The sequence below is a fragment of the Cnephaeus nilssonii genome (genome assembly GCF_951640355.1).
Source record: "Cnephaeus nilssonii genome assembly, chromosome: 5".
Classification (NCBI taxonomy): Eukaryota; Metazoa; Chordata; class Mammalia; order Chiroptera; family Vespertilionidae; genus Cnephaeus; species Cnephaeus nilssonii.
Genome location: NC_137076.1, coordinates 77,007,762 through 77,033,168, shown reverse-complemented (window position 1 = coordinate 77,033,168; position 25,407 = coordinate 77,007,762). Strand labels below are relative to the sequence as shown.

Genomic DNA, 25,407 nt, shown 5'->3' with positions numbered 1-25,407 from the left:
TACATGTGCATGATTAAATCATGCACTGGGCCTCTAGTCTATAATAATGTTAACAATATGTTTTCCTAAATATTTAAAAATATTCAAAACTGGAAAATAATAAGCATATTTCTAATTTCCTTTTTAATTTTATTTCTTAGAATTAAATTTTAGATTTGGGGGGGAACAAGTTTGAAAAAGAAAGTACTTAAGTAAAATGTACTGAGTGCCTATTATGTTGGGAACACAACAGTGAATAAAACCCAATAGTGATCTTACACTGTGAAGTAGAATAAGCAGATAATCATACAAGTAAATGGCAAATTGCAATAGTGATCACACCACATGGAAAGCCACAGAGTGCTGAGAGTCATGAAGACTTCCCTGAGGAAAAGAAATCTAAAGGAAAGATCTGAGGGAGCAAAGAGAGTGGTCAAAGTAGAAAGAATTATATGTACTAATGCTTTCTGACTAGAGGCTGCAAGGCAGTCTTAAGGACCTGAAAGGGAATGGGAGCAAAAGGGCAAGGGGCAGTTTGGTGGGAAGAAAATGAGAGCAAAGTATGGAGAAGCCAGGTCTTGTAATATCTTGTGGGTCATTTTAAAGGTATATCTTTATCCTAAAGTTAATACATAGCCATTAAGGAGTTTTGCTGTTTACTGATTAGATTATAAGATCAATGTGCAAAGGATTTGGCATCGTTTCAGATACATAGTAATAGATCAGTAAACATTGATTCCCTCCCAGACACTCTGCAAAATTTACCTTTTAACTCAGTAGTGTATTTAATCAATTAACACAGTATCTTCATAAAATGAATTAATATTATTTCACTTTAGTTTATTATCAATTTTCTCCCAAGTTAATGTAATAAAGTAGAATTCCAAGTGTATTGGAAATGAAAAGTTATTTATTAAATCATAATATGATCTTACATAGTACTAAAAATGAAGTATAATTAAGTCAGCCTCTATATCTATATTTTGATTTTACTTAGTTTTTAATACTAAATATTTTATAAAATATATTAAAATTAAAATGAAAGAAATAAAATAATACAAAGTTGTAAATGGCATAATTTAAGGGATCCTAAGCTCAGTATTATAAATTTACTTAGCAAGGTAAAATATTCCTTCAAGGAAGGCTAAGAAGCTTATCTAGAAACTGTAGTTTTTAGCATATCAACTATCTAACCACAACACTGTCTCTGTCCTTTTACTACAAATTCTGGCTTCTCAATTTTCTTGTATTTTTTCCAATGTTTCTGCTGCAACCTATTAAGATAATTTACAAACAATGAAATATTTTACCTAAAATATTTCAGCAACGCATCTTAAAGTTTACATTTGCATAGACTGAAAGAAGCTCATCTTACTGATTAAAAAGTAGTTAAGAATCTTTGGTTGTTAATTACCAGATGGGCATGACCTCAGGGAACCATGTTCTCCCCAGGTGTTTGGAGACTTCAGTGTGAATTTCATCAAGGCTATAATTGCCATCAGGGATCAAAACCTCCTCCATTATGGATAGCTGGGTTAGCCTTCTCCCACACTGTCTTACAAACTCAATGAATGCACTGCAGCTAACTTCACATTCACTGAGACCCAAGGCTGTTAAGTTTTTACAGTGTTTAGCAATACAAATAAGTTCATCATCAAGAGTCTGAAGACCATTGGCACATACCACTAACTCAATTAGTCGTGGACAGTTAAGACCGACCCGTCCTAGAACTGCTTTGCTTACTGAATGACCAAAATAAAGGTGAGTAACAGGGGTTTCTTCTTTGAAGAATGTCTCAAATTCATCTTCATATAAAAAGAAGTACATAACAATATTAACTCCAGGGGAGTGTTTAATAAGTGCATCCCAACTTTGTTTTTTAATAGAATAAAATTCAATCTGTCCAGAATTTTCACTCACAACATCAATGCGAAGATGTTCAAGGTTAACATGAGTCTCACTTGAAAGTGCCAGGAGAAGTTCATCACTTAGCATGTAATAATTCAATGCCAGTTCTTTAAGGCCTTGACAATGATCAGCTACACAAAGGATTCCTGTGGGAAATGGGGAAAAATCTTAAGAACGAAGATAAAAAAAGAAAAAAAAAGGAACAAAGATCATACTAACATTTTTGTCAATTTACGTTTATTATTAGTCACTAGAGGCCCGGTGCACGAAATTCATGCACTCGGAGTGGGGACGGGGTCCCTCAGCCTGGCCTGCACCTTCTAACAGTCTGGGAGCCCTCGGGGGATGTCTAAGCTGGCAGTCAGACATTCTTAGTGCAGCTACAGAGGCGGGACAGGCTCCTACCACCGCCGTTGCACTCGCCAGCCATAAGCCCAGTTCAGGGCTTCTGGCTGAGCCGCACTCCCCTTTGGGCGTGCATTGACCACCAGGGGCAGGTTCTGCATGGAGCATCTGCCCCCTGGTGGTCAGTGTACATCATAGCGACTGGTCATTCAGTCGTTCAGTCGATTTGCATATTAGCCTTTTATTATATAGGATTACTTACTAAAATAGCCAAGATATACTTAATTATATATATGCAATATACACTGAGTGGCCAGATTATTATGATCTCCGAACGCATAATAATCTGGCCAATCAGTGTATATCCTATATCAGTGATGGGCAACCTTTTGAGCTTGGTGTGTCAAACTTCGCCAAAAAACTGAGCATAACTCGGGTAGTGTGTCACTTTGAGGAAAAAAATAACTCCAAGACTCTAGTCGCAAATGTTTCATCCTCAGGAGCAGCAAATGTTTCATCCTCGGCATGTGGCCACGTGTCATCAGAAATGGCTACACGTGTCAGTGCTGACACGCGTGTCACAGGTTCGCCATCACTGTCCTATATAATAAAAGGCTAATATGCAAATTGTCCCCTCGACCAGGAGTTCGACCAGCAGGCAGGCCGGCCGGCCAACCGCCCATGTCCCCTCCCCCTGGCCAAGGCTGGCTGGATCCCACCCATGCACGAATTCATGCACCGGGCCTCTAATACATACACACACACACACACACACACACACACACACACACACATACACACACACTGAGTGGCCAGATTATTATGCTTTCAGAGATCATAATCATCTGGCCACTCAGTGTATATAACTATAACTCTTAGGAGAAGCAATTGAAGCTATCTCTAGCTTACAGATTAAGATTTCTTTTGAAAAAAGTTTAATAAATTATGTTTCAGAAGCATGTGGTCTTCAATAACAAGTTGCATTGTTACTATTACTATAATAAAAAAAAAACATCATGCAAGCTTAAAAAAATGTAACCCACCATCAGATGAAACATGAGGACAGCTACTCATTTTTAGGAGTCTTAGAGTATCACTATTATTGGCCACGAGAATCTTCAGTGAGGGGTCATCCACTGGTGTGCCTTCGATTTTGATTGATGACAATGATTTTGAGTTGACAAAAACAACTGTAAGTGCTGACACAAAATGAGACTTGCACAGCAATAAGAAAAAATTATGAGAACATTACTTTAAGATCTACAGCTTCAATAAAATAATTCATTAAAACTACTACATCAACATATGCTAATAATAGCATAGTAAAGGCCATCAACATATTACTGTTTTTCATAACACCATTAGCCAATAAAAGACATTTTTATAACAAAGCGTAGTTTTTAAAATACTTTTATAATTCACTAGAGGCCTGGTGCACGAAATTCGTGCATGGATGGAGTCTGGGGGGTGGGGTGTGTCCCTCAGCCCAGCCTGCACCCTCTCCAATCTGGGACCCCTCGAGGGATGTCCGACTGCCCGTTTAGGCCCAATCCTACTGGGCCTAAACGGGCAGTCGGACATCCCTCTCACAATCCAGGACTGCTGGCTCCCAACTGCTTGTCTGCCTGCCTTCCTGATTGCTGCTAACCGCTTCTGCCTGCCAGCCTGATCACCCCCTAACCACTCCCCTGCCAGACCAATTGCCCCTAACTGCCCTCCCCTGCTGACCCGATCACCCCTAACTGCCCTCCCCTGACAGCCTCATCGCCCCTAACTGCCCTCCCCTGCAGGCCTGGTCCCCCCAAACTGCCCTTCCCGGCAGGCCTGGTTGCCCCCAACTTCCCTCCCTTGCAGGCCTGGTCAGCCCCAACTTCCCTTTCTTGTAGGCCTGGGTCCCCCCGCAACTGCCCTTCCATGCAGGCCCAGTTGCCCCCAACTCCCCTCCTCTGCTGGCCTGGTCATCCCTAACTGCCCGCGCCTGCAGGCTTGAGTGCCCCCAACTGCCCTCCCTTGCAGGCCTGGTCCCTCCCAACTGCCCTCCCCTGCTGGCCATCTTGTGGCAGCCATCTTTGACCACCTGGGGGAAGCCATCTTGTGTGTTGGAGTGACAGTCAATTTTCATGTTACTTTTATTAGTCAGGATAGAGGCCTGGTGCACGGGTTGGGGCCAGCTGGTTTACCTGAAGGATGTCCCGAATCAGGGTGGGGGTTCCCTTGGGGCATGGGGCAGCCTGGGCGAGGGGCCTGTGGTTGTTTGCAGGCCGGCCATGCCCTCCAGTGACCCAAGCATAGGCCAGGGCCGGCTGAAAGCAGGTATCTGGGATTTATTTATCTTCTATAATTGAAACTTTGTAGCCTTGAGCAGAGGCCAGGGCAGGCCAGGGCAGGCGGGAAGCTTAGCTTCCTCCATTGCCAGGGGCAACTCAAGCCTCTGGTTGGCTCCAGCTCCGTGGCCGCCACCATCTTTGTTGGGATTTACTTATCTTCTATAATTGAAACTTTGTAGCCTTGAGTGGAGGTCAGGGCTGGCCAGGAAGCTTGGCTTCCTCCATTACCGGGGGCAACCCAGGCCTCCTGCTCACTCCAGTTCCATGGTGGCCGCCATCTTAGTTGTGTTAATTTGTATACTCGCTGTGATTGGCTGGTGGGTGTAGCAGAGTGATGGTCAATTTGCATGTTTCTCTTTTATTAGTGTATATAAATGGAATGGTGAGAAAGGAAAAAGTTTCAAAGATTTCATAAATATGTCTTTCAATTATTTCAATCTTAAGGATTTAGTTTTCAATATTAAAAGGATATAATTATGTATATTATAGCCTGCCAGCCAAATCTAGTCCACAGTCTATTATTGGATAGCTCATGAGTTAATAATTGTTTTTACATTTTTAAATAATTGCAAAAAAATGTTCTGATGGCTATTTCATGACATGTGAAAATTATATGAAACTCTTTCAGTGTCCATATCTAGCTGCTGTAACACAGCTATGCTTATTTTAAGTATGTATGGTGTACATTGACTTTCACACTGTGCTAGAGTTGATAGCACTGCAGCAGAGTTGTAGCAAAACTGTGTGAACCTAAGATATTTACTATCTGTACCTGTTCAACCCTTGCCTTAGAAGAAATATAATTCTTATCTGGTTTATTCACTCCTATATATCCGGCACCTAAAGTAGTATCTGGCATATAGTAGACGGTCAACAAATATTTGTTGATGAATAAATCAATAAATGATGCCATTCTTTAGGGACATGCTTTTTGCTGGCAAATTAAAAGTATGTTTTGAAACTTCCTGTTTTGAATATTGACAAACTTAAGCTTATTTACTGTTTGAACTCAAAATGCATGGAGTTTCACAAGTTTTCAGATCTAGTATTTTTGGACATGGATAGAAAGTCTGGAAACCATATTCAGGCATGATCATTTTTCCTTTTGCAAAATCTATTTGGATTTACTAAAGGTTCTATTGTCCCTTTTAGAATGATCAAATTGGTTGCAAATCATAATTTATTTATAAGAAAACTTATTGACTTACACTAATTGTTAAGTGATTTACAAATTTTTAAACAGTGGATGACTAGACCTCTTTGTGAAATTTGATGATGCCAAAAATTGTTAGAGAAACATAAGTACATCACTCCTTTTTGTTAAGAAACATAAGGTCTCCCCCACCCCCGCCTTTCATCAACTCTCAGTGGACTCTTAAAGTCCTGAAGGACACAGTTAAGCATTAGAGTACAGGTTTCCCCTGTTTTTCAAAAGTTTGCTTTACACCACTTCACTTTTACAAAAGACCTACATTAGTACTGTTTTCATGAACCAAAAGAAATCCAGAGTATTTCACTTAGGTGAAAAAGGCAACAAGCAAAGGTAATGCTCAGCATCTGTTGGGCAGCGAGTTGTAGAGTCAGCGTGCACCTGCCAAGCTCCTTCTCCAGGAGCCACACAGCATCTCAGCATCAAGCTGCCACAGCTTTGACCTGCGTCATTTTAATGTGTTTTGCACATCTGTTAGTAAGATGCGACCTAAGGTAATAGCTTCTTCACTTTATGCCATTTCAGCTTAAAAAGATTTTATAAGCATGCTCTGCTTTTGGATAGCAAGGGAAACCTGTACAAATTTTACTATAGTAACAATATATTCTTTTAGCACTTCTATGCCTAGCAAAATTCTGTACTTTTATTTTCCCTTAGTTTACAAATGAAAAAACTGAGGCTTAGAGAGATCCACAACCCCCCTAGAAGCCACAGAGCTCATTTTACTGTAGAGGCAGAGCTGGACATGAAGCCTGTTCATGGCCGTGGCCTCTCTCCGGTGTCGGCATCAGCTTACCTAGAAGCGGGCTCTTGAAGCTGATGTGTAACATGAGAGACAGCTTAGAATTTAAGGATTTTAGGCTCATCTGATCCACAGTTTATAAACAAGAAATAACTATTCAGAAGTAGTACATTTTCATCTGATTAATTATATTACTCTAATCCCCAAATGACCCATTTTTTCCCCCAGCACATCTCTTAAAAAGATAAACAAGCTAGCAGAAATGCCTGCTAAGAGAGCCATGACCTAGTTTATGAGGGAGAAGATGTTACTATTCCTCTATCCTCTTCTATAGGGAAGTTTCCATTAGCCAGTTTTACTGACAACCATAATTTAGTGCTCATTATGTATCAGGCACTATCCTGAAAGTCTGGGTTTAAAATGGTAAACAAACAAATTAGAATCTCTGCCTTCAATAGTTTATGATTTTAGTCTGGGGAGAAGAGAATAAATATATTAAATAAGTCCGATTATTTTCAAGTACTGACAAATGATACAAAAACACTAAAATGTTGTAATAGAGTAGAGAGTAGCTGGAGGAGTGGGTTTGTTTTAGCAAGCGGTCTCGAAGAAGGCCTCTCTGAGGAGATGGCATTCAGGCTGAAGCCTGGATGAAGAGAAGACAATCAGTGGTTTTTGTGGCAGAGACTGCTGATTGCTTCTAACAACCATTCATCCTTTCTTCTTTGGTAATCTAGTCCCAATATCTAGCTGGACACATTGCCACCAAGCTAAAAGACTCTCCCAGCCTCCCAGAAATCTGGTGTGGCCGGCCATTAGGCTAAATCCTGGCCTAGGAGACAAGCAGAAGCATCATGTGATACTATGGCTGGTCTCCCTGGAAAGGAGAGGGCATACCCTTCTTCCCCCCTTGCCCCCATCAGCTGTCTAGAATAAGGACGTGATGGCTGGGGCTCAGAAAGCCGTCTTCGACACTGAAAATGAAGAAATGCCTTGGAGAGGAGGAGTGCCTGGAGGAAGCCTGGGTTCCGAACAACTTCATGCCAGCTATGGACTGTCTCACCTAGGGAATTCTCTAACGTAAGAGAAATAAACTTCAGCCATGTGTTTTAAGCCACGGTTGTTCTGGAATGTCTACTATACAGACTCAAAAATCATCCTAACAAATATAGTTTATTTAGTCAGATATTATACTGTTCCACCTCCAAAGAGAGACTCTAGAGTGACAGGGAAGACACCCACTTACTGGACCTATATGCCCTATATTCAAAGAACTAAGTAAACAAGCACTGGAAAAATCGTTTCATTAATTTCGTATTAATAATATTTACTGGGGAAACAATGACTAAAATATACCTAAAGAATGAAACTATGAATAAGCTATTTCAGCAAAAAAATAAGTGCTAGTCAACAGGAAATGGCTTTAAATAATTCTTTGAATACAAGTAGAATATTATCTGTTTTTAGGAAAAGAATCCTTTCTGCCAGTTTGACAAGTATTTTAGTAGATCCTACAAAAAAAGCATAGCATCTTTACCTTTGACATATTCATAAAACTTGGCTTGGCTGTTGAAATCAAGCCCAAGGTCTGGATAGAACAATTTACCAGCTGAGACAGAATATCACAGGCAGCTTCTGCTGATTCAGTACTACTGTCAACCTACAAAGACAACTGTAATCTTAATCTCATGAAGGTCAAACTTATTAGAAAGTTACAGACAGATAGTTATTTAATAGGACTCATTTGCAAAATTGTATTTAGCCTTCAAGCTATAAAGTAAATTAGTATTTTTTCTTAATACAAAATGTCTCATATAAAAAAGAAATAGAGATTATGGAAAATTAACTTTCTAAGCACTTCATACTTTCAAATCTTTTACAATCACCTGAATTTTAATAATAATACCCAGGTGAAGGAAACTGAAGTTTAAGTTATTCAATTATAGCTCAAGTTCTACATCTCAATCTATGCAAATAACTATAGAAAAACAGGAAGACGTTTGAGATAAAATTCTGCAAAATTCACTCACTGCTTAACATAAGAATCTAGGTATTAAAAATATTGGTAAAATATGTCATGGTTTCGATGTAATGCTTATTTTTCTTACCTTAAAGCTGACATACTGGAGATGGGTAGCATGCTTTTTAATAATCTGCTGAATGAGATCAGGATGAGTGGACTTAAAATATGAAGTAGCTGGCTGAGTCAGTTCAAATTCAAACTTTCTCCAAAGGTCAGGAATATGAAAAACTTCATTCCATCTCCTACAGACAGAAGATGCCCGGGCCCGATCTATTAAAGGAAGATACTGAAAAATGTGTAATACTACATGATGAGGCAAACTCCCCCAGTCTGAAAGAGCAGTGTACATATGAGCCTGGTTGAGAGAAGAGGAGAATCCAAGTTTTGACTGTTTCATTGCTGGTGACGACTGGACAATTTTATTCACAACAGATAAATTGTTCCTCTTCATTCTGTAAACATTAAAAAGTATTACGTGGTCATTTTTCCACATTTCGATTATATGTTTGTGCTCTAATCGTATAGAATAACAGTTTAAAACAGTGAAAAACAGTTTAAGACTATTTTAAAAGTAATCTTACATTTTCATGCATTGATAAGTACTGCTATATGCTGGGGGTACAGAGATCAATAAGAGAGAACCTGTTCTCAGAGAGCTGTGGCCAAATGGCAAAATGCTGTGACAAATGTCATCACTGAAACTGGAGCAAGTAGCAAGGCAAGGATACATAGTTGAGTTTGTATGTGGGAGGGGGTCGCTGGAGAGGCTTCAAAGAGGAAATGTTCAAGAAAACTGTGTAAGTCCCAGGTTTATTCCTGGTCAGTTATTGTGTTCTTATTATCTCCTACACAGAAGGATGCATCACATCGCAATTGTGCTAAGAACTCCTGGGGGAACTAGGGAATAGTAAAACACAATTAAAAGCATAGGTCTCAATGAGTCCCAGCTCTGCCACTTACTAATCATGTGACCTTGTCTGAGAAAATTAATTTCAGCCTCAGTCTCCTCATCTGAAAAGCAGGGAGAACAACAGTACCAACTTGTAAGGTTGTTGTGAGAATTAAAGCATATTAAGTGCCAACACATAGTAAGTGCTCAATAAATGTTGCAGTTGTTGTTATTTTAAATTGTCCAATGCATTCTTCTGAACCAATTTCATTAAGTTGAAGCACAATTCTAATAAAAAGTCAAATGATCTGTTACAATTTTCAGATGATACCCAGGACACAAGAGCTCTAGAGAAACTGGCCATGGCAGGGACAAAGTCTGTGTAAGCAACACACCTGTTTCCCGCCAATGAAAAATAGCAAAGGAAAGAGAATTCTTCTCCAACAGAAAGAAATGATAAACCTCCAGGTATTAGTCAGCTTGAAATACAACTAAGTGGCAACAAATTTCAGGTCCAGATATACCCAAGTATATTGGGTTATCTTGTACATATTCTTACATAAAAATCCAAAGTATTTTATGTATACAATTATTTGAGAGGCAAAATAATGGTAAGAGTAGTTTTGAACATTAACTTTGGTTGACTATTCAATCCTCTTTTCACCCTTGATTGCCATAATTGTATATGTGGAAGATTCAGTGTCATAATTAAAACATACCTTTAAATCTAATGAAATAGTTATTTGATATGTAAATATCTCTGTCTTGTGAGTCACTCTGTCTGATATGAAACATTTCTTAATCACAACATAGAGTTGGATCCCACAAGCAGGACTGACCTAGTAACTGGACAAAATGAAAGGTCATCTTTCGGGTTTGGAAAACTGAAATGGAAAGCAAAAATAGTTGCAAAGCTATGTGTCTTAAGCATCAGGCAAAAGTGCTACCACATACATTTTAATCTGACTAAAATCACATGCATGATGGAGAACTGGTCCAACAATACAATGCAGAATATATGAAACTGCTGACATCAATAATTCAAAGCATATGCTATTTGAAAGGGCTGAGCTATTCTTTAATGCTAATTTCCTAAAATAAAATGATTGCCCAGGGAATGTAAAGGAACCGACACTGGATTCTACTAGGTGTACCGGTTAATCATGGTGGATTTTGTAATCAAAGAAAATACGTTAATTTCAAGAGAATCATCAAAAGTTCTTTATTCAAAGTAATGTCCATCACTAGCTACACATTTCCCCCATCTTTCAGATAATTTGTGGATACGTCCCAATAGAACTTTTCTTGTTTTGAGGCAAACCATTCAGAGACCCAATTTTCCACTTCTTCGTACGTTTTGAAGTGCTGCTCAGAAAGTTGTGTGCCATTGATTGAATAAAGTGGTAATCTGAAGGAGCAAGGTCTGGTGAATACAGTGGGTGGGTTAATACTTCCCAGGCAAGATCTTTTAACGTGTCTTGAACTGGTTTTGAAGTGTGTGATGGTGCATTATCACGAAGCAAAATTACTTTGCCATATCTTCTGGCACATTCTGGTCATTTCACAATCAAAACATGGTTCAAATTGATTATTTGTTGTTGGTATCGATCAGTATTAACGGTTTCAACTGGTTTTAGCAGCTCATAATACACCACACCTTCCTGATCCCACCCAACACAGAGCATTGTCTTCTTTCTGAAGCGATTTGGCCTTGCAGTCAATGTTGATGGTTGACCTGGATTAACCCATGATTTTGTGCATTTGGGATTCTCAAAATAAATCCACTTTGCATTGCCAGTCACAATTCGATGCAAAAAAGACTTTCGTGCCGTTGAAGCAACAGTTACTGATGACTTTTTGGTTTTCCATTTGTCTTTCGTTCAGTTGATGTGGCACCCATTTTCCTTCCTTTAAAATCTTTCCCATTGCTTATAAACGATCGGAAATTGTTTGCTGAGCAACGTTTAATCTTTCTGCAAGTTGTTTTTGAGTTTGACACACATCTTCATCCAATAATGCTTGTAATTGTTGGTCTTCAAACTTTTTTGGTTGACCTGGACGTTGTTTGTCTTTCACATCGAAATCATCCCTTTTAAAGCGTTTAAACCAGCGTTCACAAGTATCTTGAGATGGAGCATGTTCACCATAAGCTTCCTGAATTATATGATAACTTTTTCTTCAAAATAAAGTAATGAATTAAAACTTCCTGCAAATGTTCTTCTTTTTTTGCATGAAATTCAACATTTTTAAGTGTAAAAATACCTATAATGTTAACACCTTCAGCAAATTTGACATATGAAGTTTTGAAGCTTGCTGTCAATACAACAAAATAGCATACATATCAAATTGCATATATATCAACATATGTGTAACTCTATCTATTGAAAAAAATCCGCATTATTAACTGGTACACCTAGTAAACCCTAATGTAGAGCACATTTATTGGCATTTTGCTAGTGAATCTTTTATTTTGTAGCCTATAGAATACATAGTTAAAATTTCACTAAGGTATTACCAAAAAAGTCATCTTTAATACATTTCCTCACTAGCAAAGCAATGAAGCCAAAAATAAAACAAAGACTTTTTTAAAATGCCAGGTTAAAAAAATTGCCTTGCAATTCTAGAAAAAGCAATAGTGCTATATATTAAATCTGACCGTGTATAATATGAATTGATTGTTAAAATTGCTTATTTAGTAAAATCATTAAATAGCCAATTCACTGATAGAATCACCATAACTAAAGGATATTATATGCCAACTAGAGGCCCAGTGCACAAAATTCGTGCACGGGGGGTGGGGGTAGGTGTCCCTCAGCCCAGCCTGAACCCTCTCCAATCTGGGACCCCTTGAGAGATGTCCGACTACCCATTTAGGCCCGATCCAATGGGCAGCAGGACATCCCTCTCACAATCCAGGACTGCTGGCTCCCAACCGCTCACCTGCCTGCCCGCCTGATTGCCCCTAACCGCTTCTGCCTGCCAGCCTGATCACCCCCTAACCACTCCCCTGACAGCCTGATCGACGCCTAACTGCTCCCCTGCCAGCCCGATTGTCCTTAACTGCCCTCCCCTGCCAGCTTGGTCACCCTAACTGCCCTCCCCTGCCAGCCTGGTCACCCCTAACTGTCCTCCCCTGCAGGCCTGGTCGCTCCCAACTACCCTCCCCTGCTGGCCTGATAACCCCTAACTGCCCTCCCTTGCCAGCCTGGTCGCCCCGAACTACCCTCCCCTGCTGGCCTGGTTGCCCCCAACTGTCCTCCCCTGCTTGCCCGGTAACCCCTAACTGCCCTCCCTTGCCAGACTGGTTGCCTCGAACTGCCCTTCCCTGCTGGCCTGGTCACCCCTAACTGTCCTCCCCTGCAGGCCTGGTCACCCTTAACTGCCCTCCCCTGCTGGCCTGGAAACCCCCAACTGCCCTCCCCTGTAGGCCTGGTCCCCCACAACTGCCCTCCCCTGTAGGCCTGGGTCCCCCACAACTGCCCTCCCCTGCAGGCCTGGTCCCCCACAACTGCCCTCCCCTGTAGGCCTGGGTCCCCCACAACTGCCCTCCCCTGCAGGCCTGGGTCCCCCACAACTGTCCTCCCTTGCAGATCTGGTCTCCTCCAAATGCCCTCCTCTGCTGGCCATCTTGTGGCAGCCATCTTGTGTCCACATGGGGGCGGCCATCTTGTGTGTTGGAATGATGGTCAATTTGCATACCACTCTTTTATTACATAGGATAATTCTATTAAAATAACATTTAAATTTTTTTCGTGTGTACTCATCCACAAACTATAAAAGTCATATAAAATAATTTATAACAATGAGTATCAGTAAACTACATTTTAGAATGCAAAACAAATTATCTTTCTTAGCTTGAAAATGATATATAAATTGCAGCCTACACATGTATGACCATTTTTAGAAATCGATCATTTATTTTTCAAATGATCAATTTTCTTACCTAAAGAAGGCTTGCAGATTACAGTTCACTTGGGATGAATGAAATGAAGTAACTGTTGCCATGGGGTACTCACCAACATCCATTTGATTTCACTTCCTAAGTTGGCAAAATACCACAAAAACACATTCATCAGAATGTATAAGTAGAAATCCAATAATTTTGATGCTTAGGATATTTATACTATATATCATTGTATATATTGCAAGTTTTTGTTAGAAAATTATTGATTACAAACTATTTTCTTTTTCTACTCAGAAGGAAGCCTGTCTATTAAAATAATCAAAAACAAAAAACAAAAGCCACTAGCCTGGTTAGTGGAAATATTGCAACACTTGCCAGGAATTACACTTGAAGCTCTACTAAAATAGAAGGTAGTAGATCAAACAGTAAAATGGCTTTGAAATTCACATTTTAATAAATATGTATGGAGAGATACTACAAAAAATTTAAGTAGTCCATAATTACATTTATTTGTTAATAGCCTGCATAAATTGTTCAGTTTTGGTTTTAGCAGTAATAATACCACTAAAAATGTAATAATTAAGCAGACATAACTTTTATTACTTACTGTTCCCATATAAATATAGTTTGACTAGTTTGCTATTAACAGAACATATGCTTCTGTGATTTTAAAATTTTTCACTTATATTGATAGATATAATTGATTCATTTTTAATTAATTCATTCATATTCTCTTTGAGGTTTGGCCAATTTCAGGCACAGTGACTTGTTAGAGTTAGGAGCGGTTTATGGACATGGAAGAAAATAATGACTGTTCTACATCATGATAAAACTCACTGCCTTGGCATCATGAATAAATGTCATAAAGTAAAAAAGTAAATGCATCCTATTACTTTTATGAGCCAAATTAAACTACACAGAGGAGATGGAGGAAACAACCTATTATGCAACTAAAAACTTCTCTTCAATCTCTGTTGTCTACTACCTGCCAGCTCTCAGCCTCTCTCTGAACCCCATTCCTAAAATAGAGCTTTGGAGGACAGGTAGGGAGAACGTATTAGACACCAGTATCCACAATTTGATTTCCCCCACCCACTACCATCTGTTCTACTATTATCTAAATCATTATTTTCCAGACAACAGGAAGGTAGGCTCTCTCTCCTTTACATTCCAATCCAGAAACAGGCAGAAGGGAGCTATCAGGCTCACATGTAAAGGAACACCACAAGTAAGAGAAAGACAAACCGATTGTATTCCCCTAAGCAGATGACACAATTTTATTTACTGCAGAAACTTTTCTATTGAGTTATCAAGCTGGCTACTTTTGCGATTCCAGGCCATTCTTTATGCTAGAAAATAATAAAGTAATCTGGTAACGGTATATAAATAGGAAATCACTACCTAAGACCCATAAGAAGACGGTATGCAAGTACCTATTTCAAATCAGTTCACTGGAGTTTTCAGGATCAGATGAGCTATGTACCTGGTTGCTGAAGGAACTCGACTGCTGCTTCAGAGTCACTACTGGGACCTGGGAGGCTGGTGGAAGACAAAACCAGAATACAGGGTCCCATCAAGTGATAAGCCATACTTCCAAAAAGGGAGAGAGGAGCAAGCTTGGTCTTTAGCACAATTCTGGAGTACAAAACAGGTTTATTAGCATTGGGGAGAGTGTAATGATTACTCAAAGGCCACTTAAGAGGCTTCAGTAACCACCCTAACCCAATTTTCTTTTTTGATATGTTTACTAATTTGGTGGATCAGGTGGCCACGTAACTCGGATCCTCTAAAAGTAAGAAGTCTCCCACAGTATATGTGTATGTATGTAGATAGATATAGATGTAAATGTAGATATATAGATATCAGAGAGGAGAGAGGAGAAGAGGAAGGAGAGGGGGAGAGGGAGAGAGGGGGTGGGAGAGAGAGGGGGAGAGAGAGAGAGAGGGAGAGAGAGAGAAACATCAATGATGAGAGAGAATCACTGATTGCTTGCCTCCTGCACACCCTTACTGGGGATCAAGCCTGCAACCCAGGAATGTGCCCTGATGGGGAATCGAACCGTGACCTCCTGGTTCATAGGTCGACGCTCAACCACTGAGCCACGTTGGCTGGACTCCCAGAGTATTCTTGAGGGAAAGATAGTCAAAGACGTTAGAAGAAAGACTAAAAACACCCAAAGCCAAGCTAGTGGCAGCAATGGAAGCAACTATCTTCTGCACCTCCCCAGGTTCTTCCAAACTGGTTAAATGCATACACAGAAAGGACTTTTAGGTTCCAAGTTTTCAATTATCACAACACTAGAAATGCTGTATAAATACTACAGATAATCAAGATTCAAAATTATCTAAAAGGCTAGACAAATCTGTTAGAAGCAGCAAGATGAAAATGAAGAGGAGTTAGCAAATGTCCTTTAAGTTACTTTCTAAAGTGGCACACTGTGAAGTCAGATTGCTGTCACCACGGGCTGATGGTCTCTGCAATGGAGTCTGAAATCCCAGTTATTGGTACAGTGACAAGGGAGATGCGTCCTGGACAGGAAAGCTGAAAATTTGTTCCAAAATACAGCTCTGAAATACATAGCTTTCTAATGCACCTCCTCCCACCAAATAGAACCCAAGCAGAGAGCAAAACTCAATTTTTTAGGAATGTTGTCAAAATTTTTACTTTCTTGGCAGCCCACATCACCTCTAAGTTCCCTTCTAAATCTAAAATCTACATGAAAAAAGTCCCAGTCAAATGATATCATCAAGGTTTCAACAAGACAAAAAATAAGTATTTATGTCAAATAAATCTTTCCTAAAGCAGTGATTGCCAGCTATTTGGTGTTCTCACTTTTTATCAGTGATTTAGCAATTTTCTATACTCTCAAAAGTCTCTGCAATATAAAGGTATTTTTATTTTTTAAAACCTTTAATCTTAGAACAGGTATGTTTGCTTTCATATGAAAAACTGAAGTTTTGAAAATATGTGTTGATTCAAAACACCTTGTGAGATGCAAAGAAGAGTTATGCAGAAAGTGAATTGGGCAACGTGTTAACATCCCTGAATGGCAGCTGTTTGCCCCGTCTGCGGACTCTGGAAGAGAAAGGGGAGTGAGTGCCCAGGCTCTGGACCAGGGAGCCTTCTAAATGGGGAGTCCCCACTTAGAGAAGGGTAGACGAAGGGACTAACAATTAGCACAAACGATTCAGGAAAGCATTTGGCAACGTTTTTCTGAAAGAAAACAATCCTAATTTAGTCTACTTCATATTTTGGAGAACATTTCTGAAGGACACACGTGTCAAAGACAAAACCAGTACATCTTAAAGGGTATAGACTCTTCCGACTCACAGGCAAGTTCCTGTATAGGTGTAGTTCCTGTATAGCTGTGAGTCAGTGACAGAGGCAAAGAGACAGAGGGACACATGCATTTCTCTGTGGCGAGTATAAACTCTCTTACACCATCGATCGTCCTGCAAACCAGAGCACTTGGAGGGGTCGAGCTAAAGCCACCGCGAGTCTCCGTTATCCCTCATCCAGCAACTTCCCAGGCTCCCAACATCAACCAATGCACGTCTGAGAGAGGGGTTAGGGTGCAGACAATCTTTTCCGAGCTTACCCTCCAAAGATGAGCAAAATGACTGAATCCAGGGACCGCGGGGTCCCGTGCTCGCCCTGCAGAAAAAAAAAAAAAAAACAGCCCTGAGGAAACAAGAACAGAACAAGAACAGAACTGAGGCTATAAAGCGCCACCGACCACCGGACCTCAGGGCAAATCCAATGCAGGGGGTGGGGGAACGAGGGTGGGGAGTTTGCAAGGCGGTCTTGGTCTCCAGCCTGCGGCGGGGGGGCGGTCCGCTCCTCGGGGGTCTCCTCCCCACCTCACGCCTCGGGCAGCTAAGGATCCCAGGTCACGCCTCCTAGTTCCCCCAGAAAACGCGCGGTGACCGCGGGCACCTCCGCGTCTCCAAGTCACTAGCGGCCGCCGGAGGCAGGACTCGGTTCCGGCCCGCAGCTTCCTTGGTCAGCCGGGGCGCATACCTCCAAGTCCACCGCGACCCCAGAAGGAAATGCTACCTTAATACATGTAGTCACGTGTTTCTGCTCCTGCCCGACGTTAGAAGGCCGGGCTGCGGCTGCCAAGCGGCGGGCACCGCTCCGTGGCGTGGCCCCCGCCCCTCCCCGCCCCGCCCACATGCCGCCACGCATGCGCACAGCTCCATCTGTCGCGAGGGATGGGGCGCCAGGCTCCTACCCGCTCAGGAGTCCCCTGGGCGGCCCCTAGTGGTGAGTGGAAGGATTTCTGCCTGTTGGTCTTCAACTAATTTCCACAACCTGCCAAGTAAAACAGATGGCCAACTTCTCCTAACGTTCATGAATCAACAGTTCTGGTTTCTAGAACTTAACCTCCCCAGAAAATGCACCCCTTTATTAATAAATACTTTAAAGAAACTTTAAAAAATATCAAAGATGATAACAGCTCAGCATTAAATATGTATATATCACTTCCCTGCTCCTGTGCCTCATGTGTTGCTTGTCTTTACACTCTCCTTTTGAAGAGCACGTTTTCTTCATGACAAAATTCAGTTTATCAATTTGTTCTTTTATGGATTGTAATGCCAAATCTAATACATCTTTGCCTAAGACATGTTCACAATGATTTTCTCCAATGTTGTTTATAATTTTAGATATTATATGTAGGTGTAGATTCATTTAACTTTTGTGTATGGTTCAAGGAATGAATCAAAGTTCACTTTTTTTTTTTTTTAATCCTCACTCGAGGATATTTTTTCCATTGATTTTTAGAGAGAGTGGAAGAGAGAGGGAAAGAGAGTGAAATATCGATGTAAGAGAAACACATTGATTGGTTGCCTTCTGCACACACCCCGACTGGGTTGGGGGAGGAGCCTGCAACCGAGGTAGGAGGTACCAGCCCTTGACACCGCCCCCCCACCCACCCACCCTTTGGTCAGCAGGCCTGATGCTCTATCCACTGAGCCAAACCAGCTAGGGCAAACGTCACTTTTTTGGTAAATGTATATCCAACTATTCTATCACCAGCTTTTGAAGAGACTATTATTTTTTCTCCACTGAACTGCCTTTGCACCTTTGTGAAAAATCAGTTGTCCTTGTATGTGTGGGTCTATTTTTAAATTCTCTATTCTGTTTGCTTGATATATGTTTTTTGAGGGACACCCTATATATTTGATTTCAAACTCAGGAGCATGCAATTATGCCAATAATAATTTTTAAAGCATCTCTGTATAGTTCTTTTACAGGGAGTGTCATTTTCATGCTTTGAGCAAATAGAGATTCTGGTTGTTAGAATCAGGATAGTCTAGGTTGTGCTGCAATACCATTCTGCAAATTCCAGTGATTTTACACACCAAGGTTTATTTCTCAGTCATACTACATTTCTGTCACAATTCAACTAGGTGCTCTGGTCCCTGTTGTCTTCTTTCAGTTATTATATAGGTATGGTTACTATATAAAAAGTTGTCTGTGACAGAGGGAAAGAGACAGTGGGACACATACATTTCATCTTATGCTTCTAACCATATATCAATTCTGTCCTCATTTCATTGGTCAAAGCTAGTCAAAATGGCCACACCTAACTTTAAGTGGGTGAAACAATCCAATCTTACCACTCACCTGGAAGGAGAAACCTGGAATGTTTGGAAACAGTCATAATGACTGTCACATTAGTAAAATTGGGCAATCAAATTTTCACAAAAATTATTATTTTATACTTCTGTTTTTTTAAGAAAAATATTTTTAAGCATATAAAAGGACTCACTTTTATAAAGTTCGAAGAGGGAAGTCCTCAAAACTGCAGTCACTTCTGACACCAACTGCAGATATTAGGGATCCTCAAGACTACGCTGCTTCTAATAACAATTATGTGTGGAGGTCTCCAAGGCCACCCTCAGATTGTTGGCTAACTCTCTGGAAGGACTCACAGAACTCACTGGAAGCTGTTATATTGATGATTATGCTTTATTATAGTGAAAGAATACAGGTTAAAGGCAGCCACGGGAAGAGAAGCATGGGACAGAGTCCAGGAAACGTCCACATGGGAGCTACCAGTTGTCAGCTGCCCGTGGAGTCATGGACAGCACTAAATTCTCCCAGCAATAATGCATGACAATATGCATGGAGTATTACCAACTGGGGATGCTCACTTGAGCCTTGGTGCCGAGTTTTTACTGGGGCTGGGTCACATAGACATGGCTGGCTGCCTTTGTGATTGACCTTTAGTCTTCAGTCCCTCCACAGGTCTAGTTGATAACTGTGTGGCCCAAAGCCCCACCATAAGTCATATTGCTAGAATGTTTGGTGTGGCCCAAAGCCCCAAGTAAACAAAGACAGTCTGTCTTATCAGGCAGAAGAGTCCAATGTCTTAGACATCACACTGCAGGAGTTGAAGGCAAAGCTCAGACTTCTCTTTGGTTAAGATTAGTTCTTTACTACACAGGGGTTAAATCATATTTGATTTAACATCATTTCCGAATGCTATAATTAAATTGTCTATGGATCCCATTTGAAAGAAAAATATATTTCAGTAATATTTACTTCCTAATAAAAAGCATTTATTTTTGGCTTTTTACTAGGTAGCAAGTGATGGGAAAAATCAATGCCATATTTGCTTTAATATATAAACTGTCTGCTTTCCAAAGAAAAATTTAGGTACTGGTACATTTCCCCTTTTATACTTTGCATGCTACCAAACACATTACCTACATAAAAAGACACTCAAAGATTTGCTTTGCTATCATCTGTTCCATGAGAACCCTGCAATGAATTTAATTGAAGATCTATCCTGCTTTCCTTTAAAAATTTCAGTATTTAGTATTTAAAAATGTATATGATCTATTTTCTAAATAGGTTAAGATTTATTTATTTATTTATTTATTTATTTTTCCTACTCAAGACATTTTTGAGATTCAGCCTTCACTTCATATTTTTTTTTTTTTAGATTAAGCTTTCCCCTAATGAAATTAGTAAGAGAACTATTTGCTCTTTGCTCAACAGACTGTGTCTTCCTGTGCAGTTCCAGCTGCAACCCTGAGATACAATGGTGAAGTTTGGAGTGAACGGATTTGGCTACATTGGGCGCTTGGACACTAGGGCTGCTTTTAACTCCAGCAAAGTGGATGTTGTCACCATCAATAATCCATTCATTGACATCAATTACATGGCCTACATGTTCCAGTGTAATTCTACTAATGGCAAGTTCAAAGGCACAGTCCAGGCTGAGAACTAGAAGTCTATTTCCACATTCCAGGAGCAATATCACACCAACATCAAATGGGGTGAAACTAGTGCTGAATATGTTGTGGAGTCCGCTGGTGTCTTCACTGCCTTAGAGAAGGCTGGGGCTCACTTGGAGGGTGGAGCCAAAAGGGTCATTATCTCTGCCCCTTCTGCAGACACCCCGATGTTTATGATGGGTATGAACCATGACATGTATGGCAACCCCTTCAAGATTATCAGCAATGCCACCAACTGCTTGGACCTCCTGGCCAAGGTCATTCATGACAATTTTGGCATCATGACCACAGTCCATGCCATCACTGACACCCAGAAGACCACAGATGGTCCCTCTGGGAATCTGTGGCATGATGTCCAAGGGACAGCCCAGAAAATCATCCCTGCCTCTACTGGAGCTGCCAAGGCTGTCAGCAAGGTCTTCCCTGAGTTGAATGCGAAGCTCACTAGCATGGCCTTACGTATCCCCGCCCCCAATGTGTTGGTTGTGGATCTAACCTGCCGCCTGAAGAAAGTTGCCAAATATGATGACATCAAGGAAGTAGCAGGGATCGAGGGCCCCTTCAAGGGCATCGTAGGCTGTACTGAGGACTAGGTTGTCTCCTGCGACTTTAACAGTGACACGCACTCCTTCATCTGCGATGCTGGGGCTGGCATTGCCCTCAATAACCACTTTGTCCAGCTCATTTCCTGGTAAGACAATGAACTTGGCTATAGTAACAGGGTGGTGGACTTTATGGTCCACATAACCTCCAAGGAGTGAGAGCCCCTGGACCACCAGCCCCAGCGAGAGGAAAAGAGGCCCTCAGATACTGGGGAATCCTGCCCCCCAAGTCAATCCCCAAACACACTGAGGATCTCCTGACCTCCACAGTTTTCATCCCAGGCCCCCTGAAGAAGAGGAGGGGCTTAGGAAGCCTTACTTTGTTTTGTACCATCAAGACAAGTTCACTGTACCCACCTAAAATAAGTAAATAAAAAGGAACTATTTGACTTTACTAAAAAATTAAAGCTACGCATTTTAAAATCACAAATGCCAACTAGTGTGTTTCTAAATGTGGAAAAACTTACTGCTGTTGGCACCATATTCAAACACAGTATGAAGTCCCCCATAAACGGGGGATTATAAAATAAGCATTTCTAAATGGGTCAGGGTTAGTCATCACTGACAACATTGATTCAAAGCCATTACCCTATTTAGAAGAGTGAATAAAGTCAAGGGGATTGCGTAGAGATTTTGTTAACACTGTTCTATCTGATGTAAGATAGCCTTGTAGCAAGGATCAGGGGCCCTGTGGTTCTGAACTTATATTATTTCTTAAAACAGAGAAGAAAAATTATTTTTAATCTGTTGCTTTTGACTTACGCTTTTCTAGTCAAAGCTTTATAGTGCAATGCCATTAAAATAAAATATAACATTGAATTGTGTTTTCTAACTTCGTAGATTACCTAGTTTTTAAAAGCTGTAACTCAATTCTGTAAATACACTTTGTTTTAAAAGAAAGGAATTAATTTATTGCCATTTTTAAACATTTCATAGACATATGTTGTTAATCTAGAGATAATTTTCTACAGTTGTTTTATTTATGAAAGGCAAGACCCTGTGTTGATTGTCAGGACAAGTCTGGGATCATTGAGAAAAACAGGATCAGTCATTTGAAATCATGTAATAAAAGTAGGTTAGTAGGTCAAAGCTGTCCTGATGATCCACCATTTTTAAGGGCATTTCAAAAAGTAGTCATTAGCAAATATGAAAATTTCTTAGTCTTTTGAACAAAAAAGAAAAACATAACACTAAAATCGTTTCTTTATAAAGAGCAATAAACTCTTTCAAGTTACTAAATTTTGATTTCCTTGTTTATGGAAAGTTTCCCTATGTTAATTCCAAATCTTTGAAAAATTACATATCTTGAGATTGAAAATTAGGAAAGCAGTAGTTTAACTTACTGGACTTAGAAATCCAAAGGGAGTTTTTTTTATAATTATTATTCATCAACTTAAGGAATATGCTGTATTGCCAGTCAATTACACTGAGATCATAAAGTAGAACAATTGTCAGAGGGAGTAGAAAAAAATACTATAATATTTAATGGAAGTAATATTTAAAATGCCACATCATAGCAGTGGTCTGCCAGCAAACACACCAGTCAAGTATCCAAACAGAAGTAGGGCATCTCTTTGTTACAAATTATTAAGGAGACATTAAAAAAACAAGCTCAAAGACATGAGCAAGGCTTGTCAGTCTATGACAATGATAACCAATCCAGGACAAAGAACAGTGCAAAAATACAAACATCTGTGCAACACAGCTAGGTACTCGGGTCAATAATGTTCACTACAGCTCACATCACCGCTGAACATACACACACCTGCAGCGAGGTTCCTGGATGGTAGTGTTAATTACAGTTATTACAACAGCAAAAATTAACACAGAGCACAGCAGGTCTGGTTTTTACATTTCCTGTATGGACTCCATGTATTGAGTAAAATTATAAAGCTCAACATTTGAAGAGTTCCATCTTCAAATCTTTCCTGTGAGTCTTATTTGAGCCTTATGAAAAAAATGGGGTGAGGTATGCAAAACATCCTATATAATAAAAGCCTAATATGCAAGTTGACCAAACAGTGGAACAACCGGTGGAAAGACCCGTCACTATGACACACACTGACCACCAGGGGGCAGATGTTCAACACAGGAGCTGCCCCCAGCCTGCAGGCCCCAGGCCAGCCAAGGCGGGTGCCAGCAGGGGGAACCCCCACCCCCATCACCCTGCTGGTCACCCCACAGTGGCAGGGCCGGCGAGCGGGCAGCGCCAGGCCGGCCAAGGCAGGTGCCAGCGGGGGGCCCCCCCATCACCCCACAGATTGGTCCTGATCGTTGGCCAGGCCTACAGACCCTACCATGCAGGAATTTTGTATACCGGGCCTCTAGTGTACAAATAAAAGTCTAATAAAACCACTTTCCTGACCACATGCATATCCAGCACTTGGAGTAATGTGGGCTCTAAGATGGGCTTTGAGGAAAAGTCCAGACTTTTGAGAATACAGAAAGCTCCAGATTTAGGAGGAGTGATTTTCTTACAGAAGAAGGGAGCAGATCATGTGTGTGAGAGTTGGAGCTATTTTCTTTCGTGATTTGTAGCCTATGTATTCAGTTTGGGTTGTGTCCTAGTAAAAGAATATATTTTAGATCCCCAAATGAACCGTGTCCAGCATAGCCAGGGGTGAACCTGAAGAGGGGAGGTGAAGGATTAAAGAAGACAGACAAGAGAATACAGGTGGGTTCCCTTGTGCCTGGATGAGGACACAGTGACACAGCGTGTAAGCCGAAGCTTTATTTTCTAGTCAGAGCACACAAAGCAAAACAAGGGGAGTGGTCAACATGTTTACAATGTTCTTGTGAGTTTCACCTTGTTTTGGCAGCACTTGCTGCACCTCCCACAGCCCATTAGCTAGCTAGGAACAAGGGAGGACTATAAGGTCAAGCTTAATTATGCTAGGAGCACTCTGCCTTCCAAGCTGGGACTTGTTTGTGGCCCTGCCACAGGTCAGTCCGAGGCTTGACCCGATAGCCACGCCTTACACCTAAATCCTTGTTGACCATTTTTGCCTTTATATATATATATATATATATATATATATATATATATATATATATATATATATATATATATATTTTAAAGAGTTTTACTTTTCAGAGAACACTTTGTTACTCATTTTTCTTTCTCAACATCAATCAAACCTTCTTACCTTTAGGAAACTTTTCAAATCTCTGAAAGGAAATCACGACACCATCCACTATTGAATGAAGTGTGTTTCATTAAAAGCAAATTGCTGTTGAGTCATATCCTGAAAGTGAGTGGTTACTTTTAGCAGAATAATTGCACAGGTGCTTCAAAAGAGAACCCAGTCAAACTCGTTATGCTGACATATTTCCCTGTGTAACAGAGTTTTCATTTTCAATCCAGAAAAATTCACAAATATGAAACTTATAGAATTACATACGTAGGTTGCCATTTACAAGCAGTCAACTGCTTCACTGACTTCTAAATACAATTTAGTTGCATTTCCTTGAGTTAACTACCTGGAAAATTGTGTTAAAACATTAATTAACAAATCACAGTGTTTCTTATACAACATTCATAGCATCCCTAACCCTTTTCCTAACTATTCTCAGTATGGAGTTTGAACATTATCCACCCATAAAAGGTAATGGATCTGAGCAAAAGGTCCTTTTCACAAACCTATATGTCCGTGTTGACCAATGTCACCCCAAACAATTTAATAAATTTGTTAAAAAAAGTATAGTTGGCATACAATATTGTATTCATTTCAGGTGTATAATACAGCAAGTCTACATTTGTATGCCTTACGATGTGGTCACCACGATAAGTCTATTAAGCATCTATGGCCGTGCCTACCATTTAGTAGCCAGATTAGTCCTGTTAGAATGTCAGCTCATGTCACTCCTCTGCTAAAAGCCCTCCAATTGTGTCCTCACTCAGAGTAAAAGCCATGCTTTTTAAGGACCTAAGAAACGTTCTCTCAATCTTTTTATCCCCCACTCCATTTCTTTGGCTTCATCTTCTGCTGCCTCCTCCTTCCTTTCCTCACTCGAATGATAAGGGGCTCCTCCTCCCTGTTCCTCAAATCCTCCGGATACTCTGCCCTGGGGCCTTCGTACTTACCTTTCCCTCTACCTAGAATGCTCTTTCCACAGGTATCTACAAGGCTTACTCTCTATTCTCCTAAGGGCTTTACTCACATGCCACCTGCTTTTTGTCTCCTTAGTATAACCACTATATACTGCAATATGGTTTGCTTCTCTCCCA

General features: G+C 40.5%; 1 protein-coding gene across 23 annotated transcripts in view; it reads right to left on the bottom strand.

Moving 5' to 3' along the window:
- LOC307099223 (F-box/LRR-repeat protein 21) overlaps positions 1–17,483 on the bottom strand; it is a 29,133-nt gene extending 11,650 nt beyond the window's left edge. Inside the window, exons 1-10 of one of the 23 annotated variants that reach the window (XM_079770454.1) lie at positions 17,384–17,483; positions 16,926–16,981; positions 14,761–14,866; positions 13,367–13,462; positions 10,263–10,307; positions 9,495–9,545; positions 8,620–8,986; positions 8,049–8,171; positions 3,276–3,447; positions 924–2,033 (exon numbers count right to left, since the gene is read on the bottom strand). In XM_079770454.1, the coding sequence (XP_079626580.1) occupies positions 1,390–2,033; positions 3,276–3,447; positions 8,049–8,171; positions 8,620–8,985 (1,305 nt within the window). In that variant the 5' untranslated portion in view covers position 8,986; positions 9,495–9,545; positions 10,263–10,307; ... (2 more) ...; positions 16,926–16,981; positions 17,384–17,483 and the 3' untranslated portion in view covers positions 924–1,389. Of the gene's footprint in view, positions 1–923; positions 2,034–3,275; positions 3,448–8,048; positions 8,172–8,619; positions 8,987–9,494; positions 10,102–10,142; positions 10,308–13,366; positions 13,463–14,760; positions 14,867–16,925; positions 16,982–17,071; positions 17,166–17,187 lie in introns of those variants that run through there. The other 22 variants (XM_079770465.1, XM_079770451.1, XM_079770455.1 and 19 more) reach the window with 22 other exon arrangements.
- Positions 17,484–25,407: the final 7,924 nt, after the last annotated feature.